Source organism: Pteropus medius, unplaced genomic scaffold, assembly GCF_902729225.1.
Source record: "Pteropus medius unplaced genomic scaffold, Ma_sr-lr_union100, whole genome shotgun sequence".
Taxonomy (NCBI): Eukaryota; Metazoa; Chordata; class Mammalia; order Chiroptera; family Pteropodidae; genus Pteropus; species Pteropus medius.
This window is the reverse complement of record NW_024354500.1, coordinates 33,183,077-33,206,302: the sequence shown is the minus strand read 5'-3', so window position 1 is coordinate 33,206,302 and position 23,226 is coordinate 33,183,077. Positions and strand designations below refer to the sequence as shown.

Here is a 23,226-nt window from a genome sequence, read left to right as displayed (position 1 = left end):
TTTAAAGATGCCAATGCGTTTCCACAGAAAGAAATGCATCAATAGAAAGCAATGGAGTCTTTCATGTTTAAACTGCAGGGTTTACAACCCCATGTCCAGTGTGAAACTCCATTTAAATTCAGGGAGAAAGAAAACAAAGAGTGCTTTCCTTTTGGAACTTGACTGTTGTGATAGTGGATACTTGAAATTTCTATTAAATATAAAATAGCTATGCAATTTTGTCTTTTTACCTCATGGAGATTTGGAAACTATTTTTAAAAAAGCAACTATTGTTGCTCCATAAAGATTTTTCAATGAGCAATATTAAGCTCGTCATCCAGGCCAACACTCAGCCATATTGAAATGACATGAAATAGGCTCAAGGCTAAAGAAAATTCAAATAAAATATACATACTGTTGGGGGAGGGGTTAAAAGTACACAGTGAAAGAGGGGCCAGGTGAGCTGTGCCGATCCGGGTCTGCTGGGGCGGCCACACTGAAGGTGAGTAAGGCCGAGCACTCAAGGCGCACGAAGATATCGGTGGTGCTGAAGGACAGCGCCACTAATTAACGCCGGGAGCCGGCTCCTCCCAGAGCCCGGCACGCGCTACTGCGGTGTTTGCGTTCAGTTCCGCTCTTGATCACCTTCTCAATTGCTTGGAAATTGTACCAGATTGTACAGTAGCCGACAAAGGCTGGGACTTATTCGAGGCCGAGAGCGGGAGCTCAATGAGAGACGGCTGTGTAATCAGTTGAATTTTCAGAGAGCTTTACCGGGGACAACCCCATACCAACCTCCCCTACAAGGCCAACGGCTCTTGGGTAGTAGCTAAAAGATGGAAGCTGAGGTCCTATCCTGTTAGAACTACAGAAATCGTCTTCCTTAGGTGATGTTTTATTGTTCTTGTAGGATTCGGTGCCAATTTTTTTCACCTGAAAATCAGCACCTAATCTGCTATTTTAAACCAAATGTTGGTGTTTTAGGAGAACAGCCTGACTCAAAAGAGAAAGGGGGGTAACTTGGGGTTTAGGTCTGTATTGTGTGACTAAATCCTAATACCCTCCCCCCAACCCTGCGAAAAAATTCAAAATTTAACTGCTGAGTTTATTCCATTTCTATGGGTCTTAGGGAAAGGCCAGTTAACTTGGTATAGCCTTGGAGACCAGGGTGTGTGTCTGTTTACTCTGAAACGATCAATGTTCGCCACAGTTTACAATAAATAACAAGGATATCGAGGAAGTCTTGCATTAAAAGGTGGTGTATATCCTGTCCCAAACAGCCCAGCCCCTCCTCTCAGGACTCCCAGTTTAAAAAAAACTGCTGTGGAAGCCCCTTTTTCTCTATCACCATGGTAGTGCACAGGATTCCTAATATCAATAGCTCTAGTCACCTTTGTTCTTCAAAAATTGAGAAGACATGAACTAAAGCACTTTGCCATATCTCCATATTATATAATAGCTTAGATAGAGATGTCTGTTTCTCTTCTAATCCGTGCTTTACAGATGACTCTCCACATGAAACATAATTTCTTGAAAAGCACAACTTTTTGCTATTTTCCTTCTCCTGCTAAGCCCGCAGATAAACTTAAATTTCTAATGATTTCCAGAATTTATTGTGGGAGAAAAAAATAGATTTTAATTCCAGAGACCCCTAAGGAAAGACAGATCCCTAAGTGCCCTACATGAGTTCCCCCAGGGAGAGGCTGTCCTGGTTTGTAGCGGTGTGTGCATGGGGTGGAGGGAGTATCAGTTCTTTAAAGTTGGCCACTCTATTTGTAAAGAACAAAATACCATTTCCCTGACTCTGGTAAGTGACAGTTACATTGTTTTTGCCTATAACGAAGGCCCAATAGCCAAAGAAAGCGTGGAAGAAGGGGCAGCAACGAGGTAATTACCACCTAGATAAAATATTTGCCACCGCCTCGGAGATGCAGCTCCCTGCGCGCTCACTCTCGGTTAATGGTGTGCGCGATTTTGCCCGCAGCTCCGCCACTCCAACCATCAGAACCAATAATCTTTACTTTACCCTGTGCTCGGGTATCGATAGCTTCTCTCGCCTCCGGCGTCGGCTTTGATATGTTAATATTTCTGAGTAGCAAATTCTGCAGAGATCATATTAATGTTGTACATACAGAGTGGAGCTCTGCCTTCGTTGAATATTCAGATACTGGGTTTCAAAAGGCATCTCTTGAAGAAACGAGGCTTCTATTTACAGGAGTCGTCTGTGTTTTTAATCATTAAAAAAAAAAGAAAGAAAGAAAGAAAGGAAGGAAGACCCTCTCTTCTTTTCCCCGTGAATCTTCTGAGACTCCCTTATGGCCCCCTCCCCTTTGTCAGGCATTGGTCCCTTTCATTTCTCTCTCCGAGAATTTAATAGTAGGAGAACAATGTTGATGACGACGATGATGGTGATGATAAAACTAATAATGTGTGGGTCCGGATCAGAATCGCAGGGGTAGGGAGTTCAGTTGGGATGGGGGAGGGGCTGTGGCCTTCAGAACAGAATGGAGATGAAAGAAAACCCAGCTTTTCCATATTTGGGTGGGTGACATTTTGGTCTTTTTGTAAAACCGGGATGGCAAACTCAAAAAAAAAAAAAAAAAAAAGGAAGAAAGAAAGAAAGAAAAAAATGAAAAAGTGAAGAGGGGAGGCGCCCCTGTTTCGCTTTGTGATCACTCTGCTTTGCAGCCCCAGGCTAATTTCAGAAACTTAAATACCTCCATAGCCTCTGGGCCACGCGGAGAGGGAGCGGACCCGGCCACCGGCAGGCAGGAGCGCTTTCCGGATTGCCCGTGGCTACACAAAATACAAACTACTTTGAATCAAAACATTTTGGGGGAATTAATATGATCTGAACTCTGCACGTTTTAAGAGAGCTGGAGTTTGTCAGATCACTTAGAGGTGACTGGCATGCCAAGGCGGAGGCGTTTACGCTGCGGTACAAACATTGTCAGATCTGATTTAATTTAAAAAAAAATAATAATAAAAATGCTTCCATGAAGCCGAGTTTAGCATCAATTGTCCAGTCTGCCAATAACAAGGTGGATGGATCTGACTGCTCTTCCCTTCTACAGCCCCATGGCTGCCCACAGGCTGCTTGGGCATGAGGATGCACTTCCCTCCGCTTCTTCGGGTTTCTCGAGGCCCCTGAGCTTTGGAACTCGAGTAAGAGAGAAGCTTTCGCTCTTTCTGCGGTTTCTGGAAGAAGTAAGATGGAAGCGGGGTGGGAAGCCTTGTTCCTCTTCTTTTGTTAGAGCTCCCAGAATCTCTATTTACTCAAATAGCCAAACATCTCCATGGTACATTCATTGTGAAAATAGAGCCAGAAATATACCTGGAACCTCTCCTGCCTCGTTAGTCCCCAAATACTGAAGCTGCACATTCAGAATTCAACCTCCTTTAATTCATATACCAAAAGATCTAGACGAATGGTTTGTTGAAAATCCTTTTCGCGGGGGAGGGGGAAGGGCGGGGGGGGGGGGGAGGAGCTGCTTTTCCATAACCTACTACTTTCTCTCTAATCTTATTGCTTTGAAAATCACTGAAAACCAAAGCATTCTGCATTGGGAAATGGGGATTAATCCCCCCTCCCCCACCCACACACACATTCACTATCCTACATCCACAGCCACATTAAACCAGTAGGTCTCTCTTTGCAGACCTTCATTTCTTTTGTTCTGCCTGGAATCTGTGCCCGAAGGAGCGCTTTCAGACCTGATAATCCAGTTTTACCTGGCATATCCTTCTTCCAAACAGCGCAATGCGCTGCTCATATACCATCTGAGGCCTATTTGATTACAATTAAGCCCCTATCCCTTTGTCATTTGATTACAATTAGTATCGGCTGGGGGGGGGGCGGTGACAAGGGAGAATTGGGATTGAGAAGGGCAAGAAGCTAGAGAGGAAACCGCCGAGAATGATCCTACCCCACCACGTTTAAACGTGTACCTCGCAGAAATGCATCCGCAGACCAAAGTGGGACAGGAAACTCGTGTAATCGCTTACACATTTTTAATGTGTCAGGAAAAAAATGAGCGCTCACTGGAGATGAAGAAGGGGAGAAAAAAAATCCCTGCCGTTTGTATTTCTTTCATTTGAATTGTAAACATCTGTTTGGCTGTAAGGCGAACAGAACATTTATTTTGCTCTCAAGATTTGGTCTAATTATGTCAACACCGAAGCGACGGCGAGTGGGGCGGTGCTGCGGCTTTGGAGAGGCTGAGCGCACCGGCCCAGCGCCCGGAAGCCCTCCAGGAAGTATTGATCGCACCTGCAGAGCGCGCGCGGCCTCTAGCCAGCACCCACTCTGTTCTTAGAGGTGGGAGGCACCCAGAGGGGATGCTTGTCTTAGAGGCAGTTTTGGGGGAGGAGGGGAGCCGCAGTTCCTTGGAGACAACCCTAGCTGTTTCCTCTGCCCTAATTGCCTGGGATGAGAAGGAAAAAAGCGTGCCCAGTCGTCTGCGCTGGCCTTTCAGCATATGGGTTCCTTTTGCCAAAAGGGTGCTGCTTTCCAGTAGCTGCGCAAAAGGTGGGTGAAGGCCTTGTCGTGCTCCACAGCTCGCATCTTATGATGTAGTAGTTGCCCAACACAATGGCGGGGTTGGATGGCTCTTACTCAGGTTGCTGAGCATCCGTGCATCCATTTCCTGTTGCACCTCCTGGCAAGCTGAGAAAATAAGTACAGCGGGGGTGAGCATCCCTATTTTTCAGATTGACAGACTGTTCCAGAGTTAGGCATCTGAGGTCGGATGGGTCGCTAGTTGGTCAGACACTTATTTGCAGCCCAGTACTCTTTTTCATTACCCCACACCTGCCTACAGACACAGGGCCAGACTGTTTCCAGCCACCACAAATAAGGCACAGCTCCAAACCCGTGCTGCTTCTGGCGGCAGGGGCTGTAACAAGGTATGGTAGACGGAGGATCAACATTCATGTATTTTGTGCACGAATTCGTTCCCCACGCAGTAAGTCTTTGGCTGAGTTTTTCCTATAGCTATGGCAGTTATCCCTTTTGTGATAGCCATGACCTAAACAGGTGACCTTGAATTGATAGTCCCTGATTTCTTATGCTGTTACTATAGCTACCTATCTCAGTTTGCAGCATCCCTGGAAATAAGAAGCCCTATCTTCAAGTTTCAATTTTAAAAATAGTGACTATTATGGAAGTATTACTTTATGTACTATGAATGGAAAAGAGATGTACTCTAGAGTTCTGTGTGAATACTCTGGCTGTGGCACCAAAGATACCCCTAAGTGAAGTGCTGGATCTAGAATGAATATTACGTAATTTAAATAAGAGCTGACATGCAACATAGACACCATGAGGAATTTCAGCTAGTAATAGTGGGGATGAATACTGTAAATGGTTTGTCATGTTTGACTCTCATGGCTTTTTCCTTTTTTGGAATCTCATCATTGCCATCTGTAGTCTAGATCCCCTTAAAGAAGTCCCACCTTCTCAGAAACATCCTTCCAAATGCAAAACTCTGGTTATGATGACCTATTTCTGTTTTCCTCTCTAAAAAATAAATCACTGGGAAGAAAAATATCAGGTTCTCCATGCTGCTGTAAACTCTACAAGTTGCCAAATCTTTAGCCAGGACAAGAGAGTTCCCCAAGGCTGCAGCAATGCCAAGTATCAAAGCAACAGAAATTCCCTTTAAAGATGCTGTGACATAAAAAATAAAAGACTCTAGAGTTGATGCCTAATCTGAATACAAAATAAATCCTCCAGGCAATTTGTGTGTGCAAAAAGCATACTCTTAATATGCAGCCTGTGTAACTTACCTAATAAATGCTTATTTGAGCATAAGCCAGAAGCCCAACCTGAATGCAGGAGAGAAAGACCCAGGGCTCAGGGAGTTAGCCCTTAGCTAGGTAGCAGACCCAGTGACTTCCCTGGAAATAATTAGTTTTCAGCACGTGGGGTTCCTTTTGGCAAAAGGGTGCTGCTTTGCTGTTGAAGAAAGCCTGAATTAACTCCTTTTACAAAGATTATAATATTCTGCATCTTCTTAAATTAAATAACCCATGGTAGATTGGTAAAGATAGGAAAGGTCTAAAATTGTGCCTTTCTTTCCCTTAGCAACAAAAAAAACAACACATGCAAAAATCTTCTTCTCTCGCTCATAATAAACTTGAGACTCACTGGGTGAGATTCCTTATATTCTCAATAGTATACTGGCTAGTGTGCAAGAGAAGGGGGTTTATGTAAAAATATAGATTTGGTTATGATTTGTAATGATTGTGGGTAGAGGCCCATTTTCAGAAGAGGGCTGTGTGAATTTTGAATATAGACATTATTATTTCTTTTCTGAATATTTTTGCTATCAGGTCCATGATTCTCAATGACACTAAAACCCAGATTCATTGATATCTAGCTTACTTTCCCGTTCTTCTCAATCTCTGAATAGTCACTTAAGAATTTATTTTCAAAATACATTTTGCATCTATACGTACAAAGTGAGAGCATAAACGAAATGATATTTTTGAACCCAGAAGTCTGAGAAAACTTTATCATCATCATCATCATCATCATCATCATTAAGTATTATTATTGTAGTTCCTCCTTACCCACTATTTCACTTTTCAAGGTTTCAGTTACCCATGGTTAATCACAGTCTGAAAATATTAAACGGAAAATTTCAGATATAAACAATTTATAAGTTTTAAATTGCATGCCATTCTGAGTAGTGTGATGAAATCTTGTGCTGTCCCACTCAGTCCGGCCCCAGACATGAGTCATCACTTCGTCTAGCAGATCCACGATGTATAGGCTACCTGCCCATTAGTCACTTAGTAGCCGTCTAGGTTATCAGATCAACTGTCATAGTATCACAGTGCTTGTGTTCAAGTAACCCTTATTTTACTTAATATTGGCTTCAAAGTGCAAGAGTAGTGATGCTGACAATTCAGATATGCCAAATGGAAGCCGTAAAGTGTGTATATGTATAGGGAAAAAACATAGTATGTATAGGGTTCAATACTATCCTTGGTTTCGAGCATCCACTGAAAGTCTTGGAACGTAGCCCCTGTGAATAAGGGGGGACTATTTTGTTATTATTTGTTCTAAAATCTTCTCTGAGAATGCCAGGTGGAGAAACACAGAAAAAATTTGTGTTTCTAGTTCCTGAGGCAGGCATTTACATTGTTTTCCATGGTGTTGGCCGCAAGTTTAATGCCAAGAAAAGCATTTCAATTTGACAACTGAGATTATGGCCTCTCAGATTTAAGATTGAAGGTGGTTTCCAGGTACTAGTATCGGCGATTCGGCCAAGAGTATAGGACCTGTCTTCCAGCCTGATGAAGGCTGGTTACTCTGCTATTCTGAATATCCTCTCTTCTGTCTTTGACGGACATATAGGGTAATCACCAGCCTCAGAATGCTTAGAGAGAAAAACGTTGGTCCCAGAACTTTCAGGAGAAATTCAGATGCCCGTAAGATAGCCGAGAAGAATTCCAGAAAGTACAGAATTAGAAACACTTTAAGAATAGGGCAAGGTTAGCCTGTTCTCTCCACCCAGGTCCAGGAACCCCCTGGCCTTTTTCAGCATCCTCACAGGTTCCTTAGCCACCGTGCCCAGAATCTGAACACCAGAAACTCCATCAACATATTCTACCTGAGCTGCTTAGTAAAAGAGGGCAGGAGCTAAGTGGTAGGGGAGTGGTCGGTCCTACACCAGTGCTTCTCAAACGTTGATGCACACACGAACCATCTGAGGGTCTTCCTAAAATGCAGATTCTCTTTGCCTGGGGTTGAGCCTAAGATTCTGCATTTCTAATAAGCTCCAAGGACTTGCCAGTGCTGCCAGTTGAGGATCACACTTTGAGTAAAAGTATTTGGACAATATTCTCTTGTCCATTTTTCTTCCTCCACCTACTTTTTTTCTCTTTTGCCTCTTAGAACTTTACCCTTTTCTGGAGATGTGTCTTAAGATCATTCATAACTGAAGAAATCAAATGTATGCTCAGAAAAGCAAACTTTGAATTTGACCTTGCCACTGAAGCTATGCCCTCAGATTACTCAGTGCATGGGACACGGGGGCACCCTTGGATCTTGGGACTATATAACCACCATGTTAGCGGTGTGGACATTAGCTCAGGAATTTTGCAGTAAGGGAGGATTGGACAGCAGGAAACACTCTCCAGATATGATCTTCTCAGGTCCTCAAGTCTCCTTCAGTTGCCTGAGGTTAAGGAATGTACTTTGTTGCTCCTGGAGGAGAGCAAAGCTCAAGGGCCTTTCTGGACCTTGGAGAGAGAAGGCTTCTGCTCCAGGAGCCCCAACATGGCAAAATTGCTTTGATGATTTTGCTATTAGCAGTTATCTTTACTTTGTTCCCTAACAGTAATAACATTTGATGTGTTACTGTTATTATGATCTAAATCTTGTTCTGTTTTCAAATGTGTGCACTGATCCTAAGGGCTGACATATGGTAGAGGGGTATGACCTATCATTCACCCACAAAGGTTGTAAGTTTCTGGCAGTTGGCAAATGTTTTTTAGTAATGTCAGGGGACTGAGTGACTCTTGTGCCTATAGTTGGTAGATGTATGTGGGAAAGAAGATAGATAGCAGTTCTCAAATGTTTTGGAAAAGAGCTTTCAAAATTTTTGTATAATAGTAAGTCATGGATAAAATAATCCATCCATTGTGTGTGTGTATACACACACACACACACACACACACACACACACACATATTTACATACATATATATGCATATATACATTCAGCCATAAATAAATAATAACTAACCTTTGCAGGTTTAAGTGGTGGAGTTTGGGGGAATTAATTGAAGTGCTTCTCAGTGTAGATGATGTCAAAGTTAACACTGGGGGGTCGGACAACACTCTATAGGATGCAATTTTTTTCCCTAAAATTAAAATCATACTATCATAAACATTTCCTGTATGACATTTGAAAGGCAAAACCTTGAGTGTCATTTGAAAATACATCTTCAGAGCAGCTTTTTGAGATAATCCATACATATGTGTGTCTGTGTGTGTAATGTATATATGTATATGTATGTATGTGTGTGTGTGTATTAAATTGCGTACTATGTATTCCTAAATCTGAGTAGCGTCTTAATATTAACTCTCTTTCATACAGTTATTTTCTCTGTCATTGATATATCACATCCTTTTTCCTCCAAAGGTGGCACCTGTGTGGTCAACCCCACAGACTTGTTTTGCTCTGTCCCTGGCCGTTTGTCCCTTCTCAGTTCTACTTCCAAATACAAGGTGACCATTGCTGAGGTGAAAAGGCGCCTCTCACCACCTGAATGCCTCAATGCTTCACTCTTGGGAGGCATTTTGAGAAGGTAAGACGGAGTTATTTTCTGGCACCGTGGGTCTTCTAACTCTACTGATACAAAACACCTCAACTCTTAGCCTCTGCTATCTTCTTCTGTCCCCATGTAGTCAAGTCTTCTAATCGTTTCCCTCAGGAAATGAACTTTCAAAACCTAGTTTTTATTTGTTTTTGGACAGAGCAAAATCCAAGAATGGGGGCCGCTGCCTGAGAGAGAAACTAGATAGGCTGGGCCTGAACTTGCCAGCAGGAAGACGGAAAGCAGCCAATGTTACCCTCCTCACTTCCTTAGTTGAAGGTATGTCTTTTCGGCTCCGCAAAGTAATGATGGAAAGTTAGCAATTCTTTGAAACACGGGTTTGTTAGATTATGCTGTTTCATTTTTGTTTATACTATTAAGCAAGACAGGTAACAATGACAGGTGAATTTCTCATTAATGTTGATAATCATTAAATTAGAAAACATAAAGCTTAGGTAATTCTTAACATATTTAATTTTCTAATCTCCACGATAATAGGGAAGAAGACAACAATGAAAGATTTAGGTACTCCAACAAGTATACCCTAAATAACAGCAACGAAAAAATCGGCTTTGCTATTGTCATTTTTATTATTGTTTATTTTAGATTTCAGCTAAATCTGACTTAATTCATTTTAATTCAGTACAACATGATCTACAGGATAAACAATAATGTTTTATAAGGGATTCACAGGAGTCTAGGCATTATACCAAGCCTGAAAGCACATTATTTTAATCCTAGTAGACATCCCTTAAAGTACTGTGACGTTCCATGGCTTTACAGGTAGATAAGCTGAGTTGCAGAAAGGTTGAGGTTAATCAGTGGAGTAGACACAGAAGTGTAAATATATTCCCAGAAGTTCTTTTTTTTCCAATTTACTTTTTTTCCCTTTGTTTCTTCTGTAAAGACTAAACTTTACATATTTTCATTCACTCTTTTAAGAAGAGATATTATTGAAGATTCATTTTTAACTTTGTGGGAGGGCTTTTGAATGTCAAAGGAGAGTTCTTGCATAACCCAGAAAGCTATTATTTTAAAAATGAACAAAGAAGCTTTTTTGCCAAAACTCACCCGAACATACTTGTGACTCTTTCTTGCATTGGTTGCTCGCTTGTCTATAAGGCACACTGTAAGAGGTAAAAAAGTAAGTGAAACACAAAAACAAACATTTTGCATTTTTCCAGATTATCAATACATACCATTTACTGAACAACTTTGTGAAGTAGTATGTTCTTGACATTTGTCTTGGCAAAATTGCTTTGGTGATTTTGCTGTTAACAGTTATCTTTGCTTTGTCCTCTAATTGTAATAATGATGACAACCATGACAATAATATTATTGGCAACAAACATTTAATAAGTGTTACTGTTACTATGTTCTATGGCTGTGCTGTGTTTGCTTATCTGTGTTGATACTGAGGGCTGACATATGGTAAAGGGAGCTGACTCGTCATATACCCTTATGGACTGGAAGTTCCTGGGAGAAAGGCAAAGTAGAAAATGATGTCTCATGGGTGGATTCTAAAAGGAGACAGATTTCTGCTCAATTTAAGTAAGAGCATCATTAAAATTATAGCTATTTAACAACAGAACAAAATACTTGTTCAGAATATAATGGAGTGGATTCAAGAGTCACATGGGTGATAGGACTTGATTGGTTCTTAAACCCAACTCCACAGTAGAATCAACTGAGGAGGTTTATTTCAAATGTCTGGATCCCATGCCTAAACCAATTGAAACTCAGTCTCTGGAGATATGGCGCAGGCATCTATGTTCTTTTAAAACACTCCCAGTGATTTTGATGTATAATGAAGTATAAGAATCTTTGATCTAAATGTTCCTTGAGATCCTTTCCACTACCTAGGATGGGCTATGAATTCTCATGGAATTTGCAACTGATGTGAAAAGTTAAGGCCTTAAGGAAGACCTTTCTCTACGATTTCTGTGAATATACTGGCCAGTACAAACTGAAAAGCCATAAAAAGATATATTCACAATTCTTCTTATTGATTTCTATAGTAGCCAAAAGCATTGGAGTATCCTGTGTGGGAATCATCGATCAATGCCAACAGAGAGGATGCAGGTTAAAGATATGAAACTAGGATGATCCTGTGGTGCTGTCATCTACTTTTTAACTATACCTCTCCTATCACAAAAGTGCCTAATTCATGTTCTATTCATTTGGCCTCTGCTCACAGAGAAGTCACATCAACCTTGGCTATGCAACTTAAGATTTTATTCTTTCTAGATGTGTTTTACTTTAATTGGAGGCCTTTAAGTCTCACAAATATTCGTGATGTAGCAAAATAAATTTTTTATTGTTGAATCCCAGGCACTTTGATGGAACTGAAGAAAAGTGAGTTAGGGGCAAAGATTTCTTTTTCACCCCTCAGCTATCTACATATTACATTATGATCTGCAAACGCACTCTCTCTTACACACACACACACACACACACGCACACACACATGCACACATTTTAAGTTTCATTACTATATGCTATGTTCTCTGATATTTTTATTCTGTTTCATATTCTCACAATCCATTTAAATGCTGATTTATTGTAAACCCACTAAATTTCTTTCGACTCTCTGTTGAGTCATGAGTCATGACCCACATTTTCAAAAACTACAAGTTGCCTTAGAACATGAGGAGAACCTAGTAGTTGAAGGACAAGGACATTCCAACCAAATTAAAACAGGCTTCATTTTAATCCTAGAATGGGATTAAAATGACAAAATGGGTAGTTTCATTGTTGAGTACTCTCTTATTTATTTATATTACCACATTTGGGTTGGGTTAGTGGTGACAACTGATGACTCCCTTCCAACCAGCAAAATGCCATGTACTGCATTATGCTCATAGTCCTTGGAATCCTGTAGATGATGTCAGATGTATGCAGAATAATGTTGACCCATCTCTGATTTATTATCCTCTTGAGAGATTGAAATAATTAGTTGATGCTTCTCTTTAGCACTTTTGTGACCTTGATCCTTTTTGTGCTAATATGAATCTGATAGAGTTATTTCAGGTTTGCTTTTCTTGTACAGTTTTAGGTGGTAAATTAAAACTTCACCATATTTACCACTTGGTGTGAATGTAAGACTTTGAATTAACCATGTCTTTGGATAATATTTTCCCCCTTAATCAAACATTTTTATAAAAGCCAGCACCATTTTAGATTAATTTTTTCAGAAATTCTAAAACTAGATTCCTAGTTGTCAAAATGGTCCATCAGCTTTCCTCCAAACCTATGGTCTTGTGGGATAGAACACTATTTTTTCCACCATTTTTAATTGATATCTCCCCTTTTTCTCCTGGATCTTCGACATTAACCCATATGTGCATTTTAATCACCAATACTTATATTAGCTTCTCTTAAATGTCTCTTAAAACTGTTACTTAAAATCCTTATGGAGGAGTCGAGTCATGACTATACTAGTTGTTTCTTAAACATCTAGTTTGAGTTTGGCCCATTACATTGCTGGGATCCAATCACACTCCCCTCATTTTGGTACAGTACTTGAGCACAAGATAGATATCTGATGGGCTTTTTTCTCATAGACCAGACTTAGAAATAAGTCTCATGATGGTCAACCTTTTATGACTTCATAATACTTGGCTCTGCTCCTTTCTGAGGAAGATATGAATACAGCTTTGCTCTTGTTTCTATTTTGATAGGAATCCCAAAGAAAGAGTTGTGTGTAGAGACTCTGTCAGCTCTCCATGTAGAAAGGATTTAACCTTTATAAAGATTCAATCATTGAACAGTAAGGTACCTTATGGTGGGAATTAAAATTAGCAAACAAACATATGTTTTTAAAAACTACCCCTGTCGCTAATATAACAGTGGTTCATCATAATATTCCTAGGTGTCCATGCTTGCCTTGGGTTTTCAATCTTTTTGCCTTTAATTATTTTATAACCTTTCCCATGTATTTCTTTTAACTGGAGTCACTCTACTAATAGCTCCATCCTAGCATCGTCCTCAAATCAACATATTAGAAGCATTGTTTTAGGGGTTATTTTAGGGATTTATAAAAGAGAGCTATTTAATGTAAATTTATAATATATTTAAACTCCCAAATTTTCTGTTACAAATATCATTCCACCTAGTAACCAATGGGATGAAGAGCTCAAAACGAACTGACTTTTTTCACCTTACAAAGTAAGGCACATATTTAGAGTGGGGCATATTTTTGTCCACATAACATAGACATAGTTGACCTAGAATGAGATGTGAATATTTGAATCCAGAGTCTCTTGCATGTAACACTAGATCATATCCCCTTTTTACACATATGCCTTTATTAAATGGGATTTAAATATGTAACTAATAATTAGTACCATTTCTTGTATCTCACTTTATCATAAGCCTGAAGTTTTTTCATTTCCCCTTGTTAATCACATTGCTATGACTTCTTTGTCCATTCTGGCATCTATAATATCAAAGAGATATTATAGATGGAAAATACGATTGATTAATACTGATCTTACTAAGATCTTGGGATAACCCCAGACTCTTCTATAGTGGAAAAAAATCTATCTCTGGAAAACATTTTAAAAATTTGACCACTATTATTATTATTCTAGTTTTAATACTCTTGCTACATATTTGTTATTTATGAATCAGATATTTCTGTAGCTTCCTCCCTATGTTTTACTCCAGAATAATCTTTGCAGAGTTGGTGGTTGTTAAAACAAATACAAGGAGTTAATTATGTAGTCATTCCTGCCCATCACTCCCACCTCACTTGCAAAGAGTGTTGCTGGAGGGAAGCTTTATTCACTTGAGGGGGTTGCTTTCCTGGGAGAGTTCTGCTAAATTTGCAAAAGCTCTTATAACATTCTCAGGCAACACCAGGAGTTCTGAAAGCACAGTTTAAGTCCTTAAACACAAACACTTTGGCTTGCAGTTTGTCATAACAAGTGGTAAAATTCTGTTTATATATGTTTTTCAAGAATAGTGTGGACAGTGAAGGGTGAAAATATACATCAGCAAAAGAAAAGGGAGCATTTACAGATATTGTATATGATGTCCAATTACACTTTTCAAGTTTAAACACTTCGTCACTGTTGCTTTCCTCTTCAGTTTCAAAAAAATGTAAGCTCCCAGACCCTAACCTTCACTTCTTACTTCATGTGAGCTAGCTGTACCACTTGCAAAATTTTTGGTCCCTTGGTTTAATACCATCACCTCATCCCCAATAATAACACTTTTGAAATTTGAAATTTTGTCTGACTTTGAGCTTATCTTGCCCGAACTTCATTTACTTAATTTATAAACTTAGGATAATGTGAGCTGTTACAACAGTTAATTCCCAAATTTTCAGTTGCTGAACACAATAGAAGTTTATTTCTCACTCATCACTGTCTGATGTGAGTGTTTATCATTGGAGGCCTTCCTTGCTCTCACAGTCTCATTTAGGGACCCAGAGTCCTTCCATCTGAAGCTCTATTCTCCTCTAGGTCCTAAGAGCCCTCTTCATTCAGCTCTCACTAAGGAAAGACATGGGGTAAAAGTACACACCTCTTTACCCACTTGGCTGGGAAATGGCCCACATTACTACTATTCATATTCCTTAGGAACTAGTCACATGGTCATACCTAATTCTAGAGCTGGGTGTGGGATACACTAGAAAATGTAGTCTCTAGCTGGGCAGAGTCTTCTCAGCAACAACTCCATAGTATGTAAAGAAAGAACAAATCTTTGATGGTCCAGCACCCATTTTTGCCACAACATCTGCCTTGTATGTCTTTTATAGGAATAAATACATTCACATAGATTAAACACTTGGTACTATGTAACACTGAGGTACTTATTAAAGATTAGTGCCTGTCATCTAGCTTCTTTCTTTCTAAGCAACAGCATTATTTAGTAGCAAAATTTACTCAGAATCATAAAACTTCAGCTCTGGAAGAAAATGGAAAACTGAATAGTCTAAGGCACTAGGTCTTGAAGCAATTTAGAGTGTGCTCCTCACATCAAATAAGCTCGTTTGAACTCGCCCCTACTACTTGCTAGCTATGTGCAATAGTGATGTGCACACAATCTCTCTGAGTATCAGTGTCTTTATCTACAAAGTGATGTTAATAAAAATAATACCCTTCTTATAAGGATGTTGTGAGCACTAAATTAGAGTGCTTGCAAAACACTTAACATGGTACCCAGCACAATTTGGTGCTCAATAAAATTTTAGTTATCATTATTCTCAAATAAAAAAACTAAGGTGTTGTAAGACTAACTGTTCCACACAGGATTATAAAATTGCGAGCAGAAAAGATGAAAACTCAGTTCTTCTGGTTTGCAATACTGCTGTGTATATTCTATTTTGTATTTTTGGCGTGGATTATGAATAGTTGAACTACTCTGAATTTAACTGAAGTATAACTGAGGGTTAGAAAGAAGTTTTCAATTTGTGAACCATTTTTCACTGTGGATTAGACCTCCCTGCTGCAAAAAATCCTGGGCAAGCTTCTGGAACTTTCTTGCATCCACTAGTACAAGTTTTTAGAATCTTGATGAACCCTCTGCCACTACTTAAGCCCCCAAAGTTAAGATGACATTAAATATTGGTCTGTCCTTCTTTTCTGGAATAATTATCATTAGTGTCTCTTGTACTTTCAATAGTGTCAATTGAATCAGTCAAGTCAGTCGGTTTTAAGATTACCCTTTAAAACCTTTTTTTTCCAATCCAACCAAACCAACAAAAGGTAGGAGAAAGGAATGTTATCATTTGGTGCTATTTTCTCTTTTTCCTGAGTACTGAGCTATACAATTGCCTTTCCAGGAAACATGGGAAAAGAACAAACAACTTGGTAATGAATGCTTTCCTATAGATGAGGTATGGCAAGTGTAGATATATCAGGTTTGCTAGATATGTGATCAGTCCATGGCTTTTTCCTTTAGGAGAGGTATTGTTCACTGCTCAAGGCTTGAAGGATTCAAACACCAAAATCCTTTTGCCAAGTATTAGTGATAGTGCACACACAAGTCATGCTCAGTATTAGTTGCTCTTCTCGTGGGATTGAGGATAAAACTAATAGTCTCATTGCCTTTACATGGGGACCACAATTTTTTTTTTTTTTTTTATGGATGTGTGTGGCTTAAGGCTAGCTTCCTGGGACTCATGGGGGTTGTAGGTCTGAAAGAACTATCATCCCAAAATAGCTCCTCCATGAGCCATTCCAGCTATCGCATTCCCACATTATTCCTCCTTTGGCATATAAAGGTTTTCAGATTTCTTCTAAAATTGTACATGATATAAAAAGTAATAAATTGACCCTTTGTCACAATAACTAATTGGTAATCGCTTTAGTCAGAAAATCACCTGGAAAAGCCCAGGGGACCTTTGTGTTCCCTTTGGCACACAAACACTCAAGCACTGAGTTTTGCATTTCAGAGCTCCCAGTGGAATTTGTCTCAATAAAGTAGATGCTAGTAGAGCCTTTGTTAGTCATTCATATTAAGGTCTCAGAAAACAATTTTTTTTCAGACCAGTAGGTATTATTGTCTTATCTGTAAACTTCTTGTTCTAAGTCATGAAATACTTTCTATCTGAGAGACTCTGCTCCAATAATTGGTAATTAGATAACAATTAAATATTGTTATTAGATGACAATTAGATATTGTTATCTAATATCCAAGAACTAGTATTTATCATAATTTTCAGTAATTGGTCACAATGAAACAGAGATTTTATCATATGAGATACCATCTTAGAAGACATCTTACATCATTGGCTTTCTTCCTAATATTACTTCCCCAAACTGCATCTATTATTTCATTCACTTTTAGGGGGAAAAGGTATTTACAGGTAGAGGCAGAGGAAATAGGCTACTACACATATGCCTTTGTGTCTGACTGTGTGCTTGGGGTGTCCTAAAATTCCTGCTACTCTTCATGGTGACTGTGGCAAAAATGTCAAATGTGTCCAAGCCCATTTGGCTCAGCCCTGCCGCTGCTTCCTTTGGTCATTATTCACTGTCATAAATCATGATGCTCACTTAAAGGCATGTCTCTACATTGTTTTTCTTGTGATTTTATTTTATTTTTTCTATTATTCTCTTTCAAACTTTATACCTCAAATAATATGCTTTCAAACACTGTTTCTGCCTTTTTCATTATTTACAGTTATCAAAATCAATAGGTATTTTAATAAAATTGTAGACTTTGTTATTGCTGATGTCTGACTCCTATTGAATAGCAATGAAAGTTTTGGAATTGCTCATGTTTTAAATACCAAAATATTTGGATTTAGAATTAAATCTTTCTAAGAAAAGAGTCAAAGAATAATTTTGCCATTGAATTCATGTAATTTTAAATAATTTATACAAATGGCTAAAAAAAACCTTAAAAGTTACAAAAGATTATAGAGTGAATTACCTCCTTTCCTCTTAATTTGTCAATTATTCAGTTCCCCTCCTGGAAGAAAACAAATGTTTTTGGTTTCTCTATTTCCTTCCAAAGATACATGTGTAAATGCCTCTCTTTTTTTAAAGAAATTATAGTATTATATCCACACGAATATGAACATTGGATTTTTTTTTCACACTTTATATTAGTTTTTTTTTTCAGTGATTATAAGTTGTACTTCCTTTTAAACACTTGTGGTATTCCATTGTTTGAGTGCACTATCATTTATTTAACCAGTCCCCTACTGAATATCATATAGGTATTTTCAATCTTTGCCTGTTACAAACAGTGCTCTACAATGAGTAACCTCACACTTAAACAATTCTGCAGATATGTAAGTGCATCTATTCAGTAAATTCTTAGGAATGTGTTGCAGGGTCGAAAAATATTTGCATTTATACTTTTAGAAGATTATGGAAATATTCTCCATAGTGGTTGTAATTTTATAATCCCATCAGCAATGGGGGTAACAAGCATTAATATGATAGTACTTTCCTGTACACTAGAACAGGGCACTATCAATTTTTCAATCTTTGCTAACGTGATTGGTTAAAAAAATAACGCTACTTCTATCATGAAGGAAGTTGAGTTGAGTATATTCTTAGGAAAATTTTATGAGCTTTTCTTTCTGTTCATTTACTTTGTCTTCATGGGATTAATTTTTATATTTTCCTCATTCATTATATATCAGGAAAATTGTTTGTATGTCTCTGATCTGAGTTGTAAACAACCCCACTTCTGGCTTCTGTTAGTCTCTTTGCCATTATGAGTTTTTTTTTGTTTATATGCTTATTTGTTCAGGTCTATGTCCTATAGAACTTTTTGATATTAATATAATCATATTGCTCATATATTTTATTCCATGGCTTTTAGTTCTTCTTATTATAATATTTTAAAAGACATTTTTATTCCAAGATTATAAAAGAAGAACTTTCCCATGATATTATCTAATTACTTTATAATTCTGTTTTTTATGCTTAAATCTTCAATCCATTTGGACTTTGTTTTGTTGTCGGATGTATGATATAGATCCAATTTTGTTTTTTTTCCAGATGGCCTCTCAGTTATCCTAACACCTTTTATTGATAATCTATCTTTTCCCTACTAGTATGAAAACCACATTTCATCTAACACAAAATCTCTCCATACAGATATACTTTTTCAATAGGCTGATGACTTTGTTTTCCTAATAATGCCATCTATACTTCTACCACCACATTCTATTTTTTTGGTTCTATAGTTTATACTACATCAGTCAAACAAGGCAGAACTCATCATGCAAGAGCCCAGATAGAGGACTTTACAGTTTAACATTAACTCATTGTAAAGACTGCCTTCCCTTTGTATACTCCACAGAAACTTTGTAGTTGGGGGAAGATGTATGATTAATTTCTACATAATGCTTTCCCTTTACCTTAGGGCAGTGATTCCTAACTCTGGCTTCAGATTACTGCAGGAGCTTTCAAAAAATGTAGAGGCTCTTGCTCCAGAAATTAATTGGCATGGGGTAGAACCCAGACTTTTTTTTTTTTTTTAAATAAACTCTCAGGTTATGGAAGTAGCAAGGATTGAAAAATACTGCCTTCAACTATAGTCCGTTTTATTAAATGTCTCCACTTATTATTTTGTTCTTTCTAGAAGCTTTCCTTTGCTTTACTTTTTCATTATATTCTTTGGGAGGGGTGCCTCATAAGTCCATTGTTATAATTACCCAATAAAATAGTTGAAAACTTTTTCATTTAACAAATGTTTACTGAAGACGTATGAATTAGGTGCTATGCTAAGTAAAGTGCTTTGAAAAACAAAGTGTTGGTGTTTAAACAAAATCATCATTAAGCTAGGGAAACTACCATGTCATAAGGCACCTATCTATATCATAGACCGTATAATACATAATGTTATAGAGTGCATTTCTTTTAGAATAGTTCGAAAATCTACACCAGATGTATTAACTTTGTCCTGCAGCTCTAGGGTTTACTGTACCTTGATCTCATAAGATAATTTATTTAATGTAATATCTTATCCAGGTTTGAAAATCTTCTCAAATTTCCTTTTAATAGGTATCTGTTAGAATAATCCCAGAGATACATTTGAATGTGTTAGTTCCTCATACATGTAAATATGATTGAAATCATAGATATGTGTCAGGAATTTAGCACATATGAATTATTGTTTTTATTTAATAACTTTGGGTATTGCAACACTAAGTTAAACCTAAGTCGTTCATAAGGCAGTATAGTTACAGTGAGTTGTAAGAATTATTTAAGGAACTGTCTAATAATGTAGAAGTATCCTTTAGAACAAATTAGTTTTAGATATTAATATTCAGTTGTCTAAAGTACATTTTCCCCTAAAATACAATAATTTTAAAGGGAGTAAAATACTTAGTGACTGTATAAAATGTTGAAAATCAGTTGTATTTACTTCTATTTAAAGATACATTTAGATCTGCTTCTCATAAAATAACATGGGAACCCAGAATATCAGTAAAATGAACAATCAACTTTCTTCGGAAAACATTTTTTAATTAACTTTCCATTTCTGGGATGCATCAATAATTGCCATTTAAATTTTTTCTACTGTTTTCCCTTTGTTTTTTACTTTTTGCTTCTGAGTGTGAAAAATGAATGCCCTGAAACCAGGGAGCACATTCTCTTTTTATGTTCTTCCCATATTCTGTAATTTTACTTGTGCCAGCTTTTTGAGAGAGTTACTCAATATAAGTCATCAACTGCTGCCATTACTATTGAAAAATTGAATATCTGTTAGTGGTTTCCTTTTTTTGGGAGGACACTACTTGGCACATAGAGCCTAAAGCCTTGCACTTAGAATACTCCTGTCCAAGCACTAACAATATTACTCCAAACACCCATGTATTCTACTTCTAAAATATTAATTCTTGAAATTCCATGAAGTACAATGGGTATACTTGCCAAAGTTTGTGTGTTGTTGCTTCAGATGTGTAAAAAAAAAGAAGAGGCGTGGGACTGGTCTGTCAAGTGGCACAATGCATTGAAATAAAGGGATAACTTAAATCTATTCTGAAGAAAAAAAGAACTAGGGCATTCTACCTCACTTGCACAAAAACGAGGTGGAGGCAGCCATATTTGCTCTATGGGAATAGAAGGAAAAATGTTTTTGGCCCTTCACAGATCACTCTTTTCACCACAGGTTACTGTACCAGTTTGTTGTCCACATGGGCATTTTGTCCCATCACAGAGACAGAGACGCTTGTAGATCTTTATTTTCACAAATCAGCCAAATTCCATAGAGTCTTATTCATGTGTTTTTCAGATCCTAAAATTTCTATTTTTCTTAAACTTGGTGACTCTAAGATATCCGCTGTACAGTATTTAACTATAAATTTGTCATCATTGCTGAATATCGTGTGTATTTTAATTCATGGATCCATTTATTCATTCATTCTTGGGTCTTCACCCATAAAGCTTTTGCAGCATGATATACACATTTAACTACATATCAGAGTGTCTTCACTTGCCACTTCTTTTGATGTAGCATTGCTATACATCCAGTAACAATGTTACATCGCAAGCAGGAGAAAGCAGTAAACAGAACTAAGGGAAGGAAGGATCTGGCTGTCAGTGTAAATGTAAATAGCAGCTGTTCCATTCAAACTGTTTTTAAAAGACCACACGGTGAGAGCTTTGCATAAAATGGGCCAGATCCTCAAGAATCAGGTTTTAGCACAAAATTTAAGAGGCATGCTGCCATCCTCCTGTTCTCACTGTTTCACTTTCCCACTATTGCACAAACAGTAGACAGAAAAAAATTATATATATATATATACACATATATATGTATATATATATGCACACACATACATACACACATATATATATTAGCCTCTGTTAAAATGTTATTTAAATATCTATTTCTGTGTGAAAATGTTATTTAAGTATCTAATTCTGTGTCAATATGCAGATATATCAATATATATATAATTCAACTTGCGGTACAAAAATGACATTATAAATGGTGTTATTGTTATTTGCAAAATATGTGCTGAGTCCTAAGGTTACATGATTTTCTCCTGTGGTCAGGTGCTGTGATCTATCTGGTAGATCAAGCTTTAAGACTTTTTACTTCAAATTTAAAGTTTCTCAAATTATCTTCCTTCTGTCATTTTTCTAGTAAAAGCAACTGTCCTATATGGCAGAGGTCCCTAACCTGTTAAGAACCAGGCCGCACAGCAGGCTGGTAGGTGAGCAAAGCTTCGTCTGTATTTACAGCTGCTCTCCAGCGCTAGCATCACCGCCTCAGCTCCACCTCAGATCATCAGGCATTAGATTCTCATAGGAGCTCCCGCCCCTGGTGCCAAAAAGATTGGGGACCACTGCAGTACATAACATTACAATGTCCTTTTAAAAAATATACTTATACCATTTTTTTTCCTGCCAAGCTTGCACATATTTTCCCCCCTCATTGGTTAGTGTGATAAACTACTGGTAATGAGCACTTTAAAAATATTGCTTATACTTGTATACCTAGAGACGAGGCGGGGGGGATCATGACTGGCTGATTCACTAAACATTATCTGATCTAATATGTTTACCCCATTGAAATATTTTTATATTAAACTAGACTCTTCCAAGGCCTACATCATGAGAATAAAAAATGTTAAAGACTTAGTGAATGAATGAAGAAATGAAAAACAACATTGGCATCTAATGGTAACAAATAAAAATTAAACACACTTGAATAAATGCGAGTCTAATTTTAATGTTTGTTTAATAGTTGTACATATTGAAACTTCCAATAAGGATATTAACTAACATTTGTATATTCATCACAGTGGAGCTTTTCATTGTATAAATGTACTTTTTTTGTCACATAAGCAAAGGCAAGGACTCCACCAGTTCCTGTTTACTCAGTAAATATAAATCATATAAATAAACCATGACTAAGAAGTTTTTAGTCTTGTTCCTTCTTCTTTATATATATCAGGGAAAACTTGAGATAAAAGCTTTTAGGGAAAAAACTATAAATAAATATTGAACCCCAGTTAATTATATAATGCCAAAGTCTTTAGAAAAATGTATACCGAAGTTATATGGATTGATGGATGAGAAGAGGTAAAGAAAACTGAATAGGTATGTGATAAAGCAAATTTAGTATAACAATAAGGGTGGGCATGTGGGAATTCGCTATATGTTTGAAATTTTTTTATAATTAAAATGTTTGAAAAAAGTCTTAGGAGTTTATTTACTTCCTCCCACCCCAACCCCCACCCCCCCGCCTTAGGATTTTTAGTTTAAGAAAGACAGGTATTCAAGAACAATTGAAGATGAAATTACTTTTAGGATTATATTTTCTCATCTCTATTATACTAAAATGTTTTCCCATTTTATATTGCAATTTCCTTTGTCTTTCTTTATGAATATGAGTTTCCCAGTCTGAAAGATTAATATTTTTTTCCTAGATAAAAAGAGTCATTATGAGAAAAATATATGACAGTTTCATTAATGTTAACTAACCTATTTT

The 23,226-nt window shown here is 37.6% G+C and overlaps 1 protein-coding gene across 1 annotated transcript in view; it reads left to right on the top strand.

Annotated features, from left to right (window-relative positions):
• TFAP2D (transcription factor AP-2 delta) overlaps nucleotides 1-23,226 on the top strand; it is a 54,399-nt gene that overhangs the window by 6,671 nt on the left and 24,502 nt on the right. Inside the window, exons 4-5 of the mRNA XM_039852975.1 lie at nucleotides 9,135-9,300; nucleotides 9,470-9,588. Coding sequence (XP_039708909.1) covers nucleotides 9,135-9,300; nucleotides 9,470-9,588 — 285 coding nt within the window. The remainder of the gene's footprint in view (nucleotides 1-9,134; nucleotides 9,301-9,469; nucleotides 9,589-23,226) is intronic.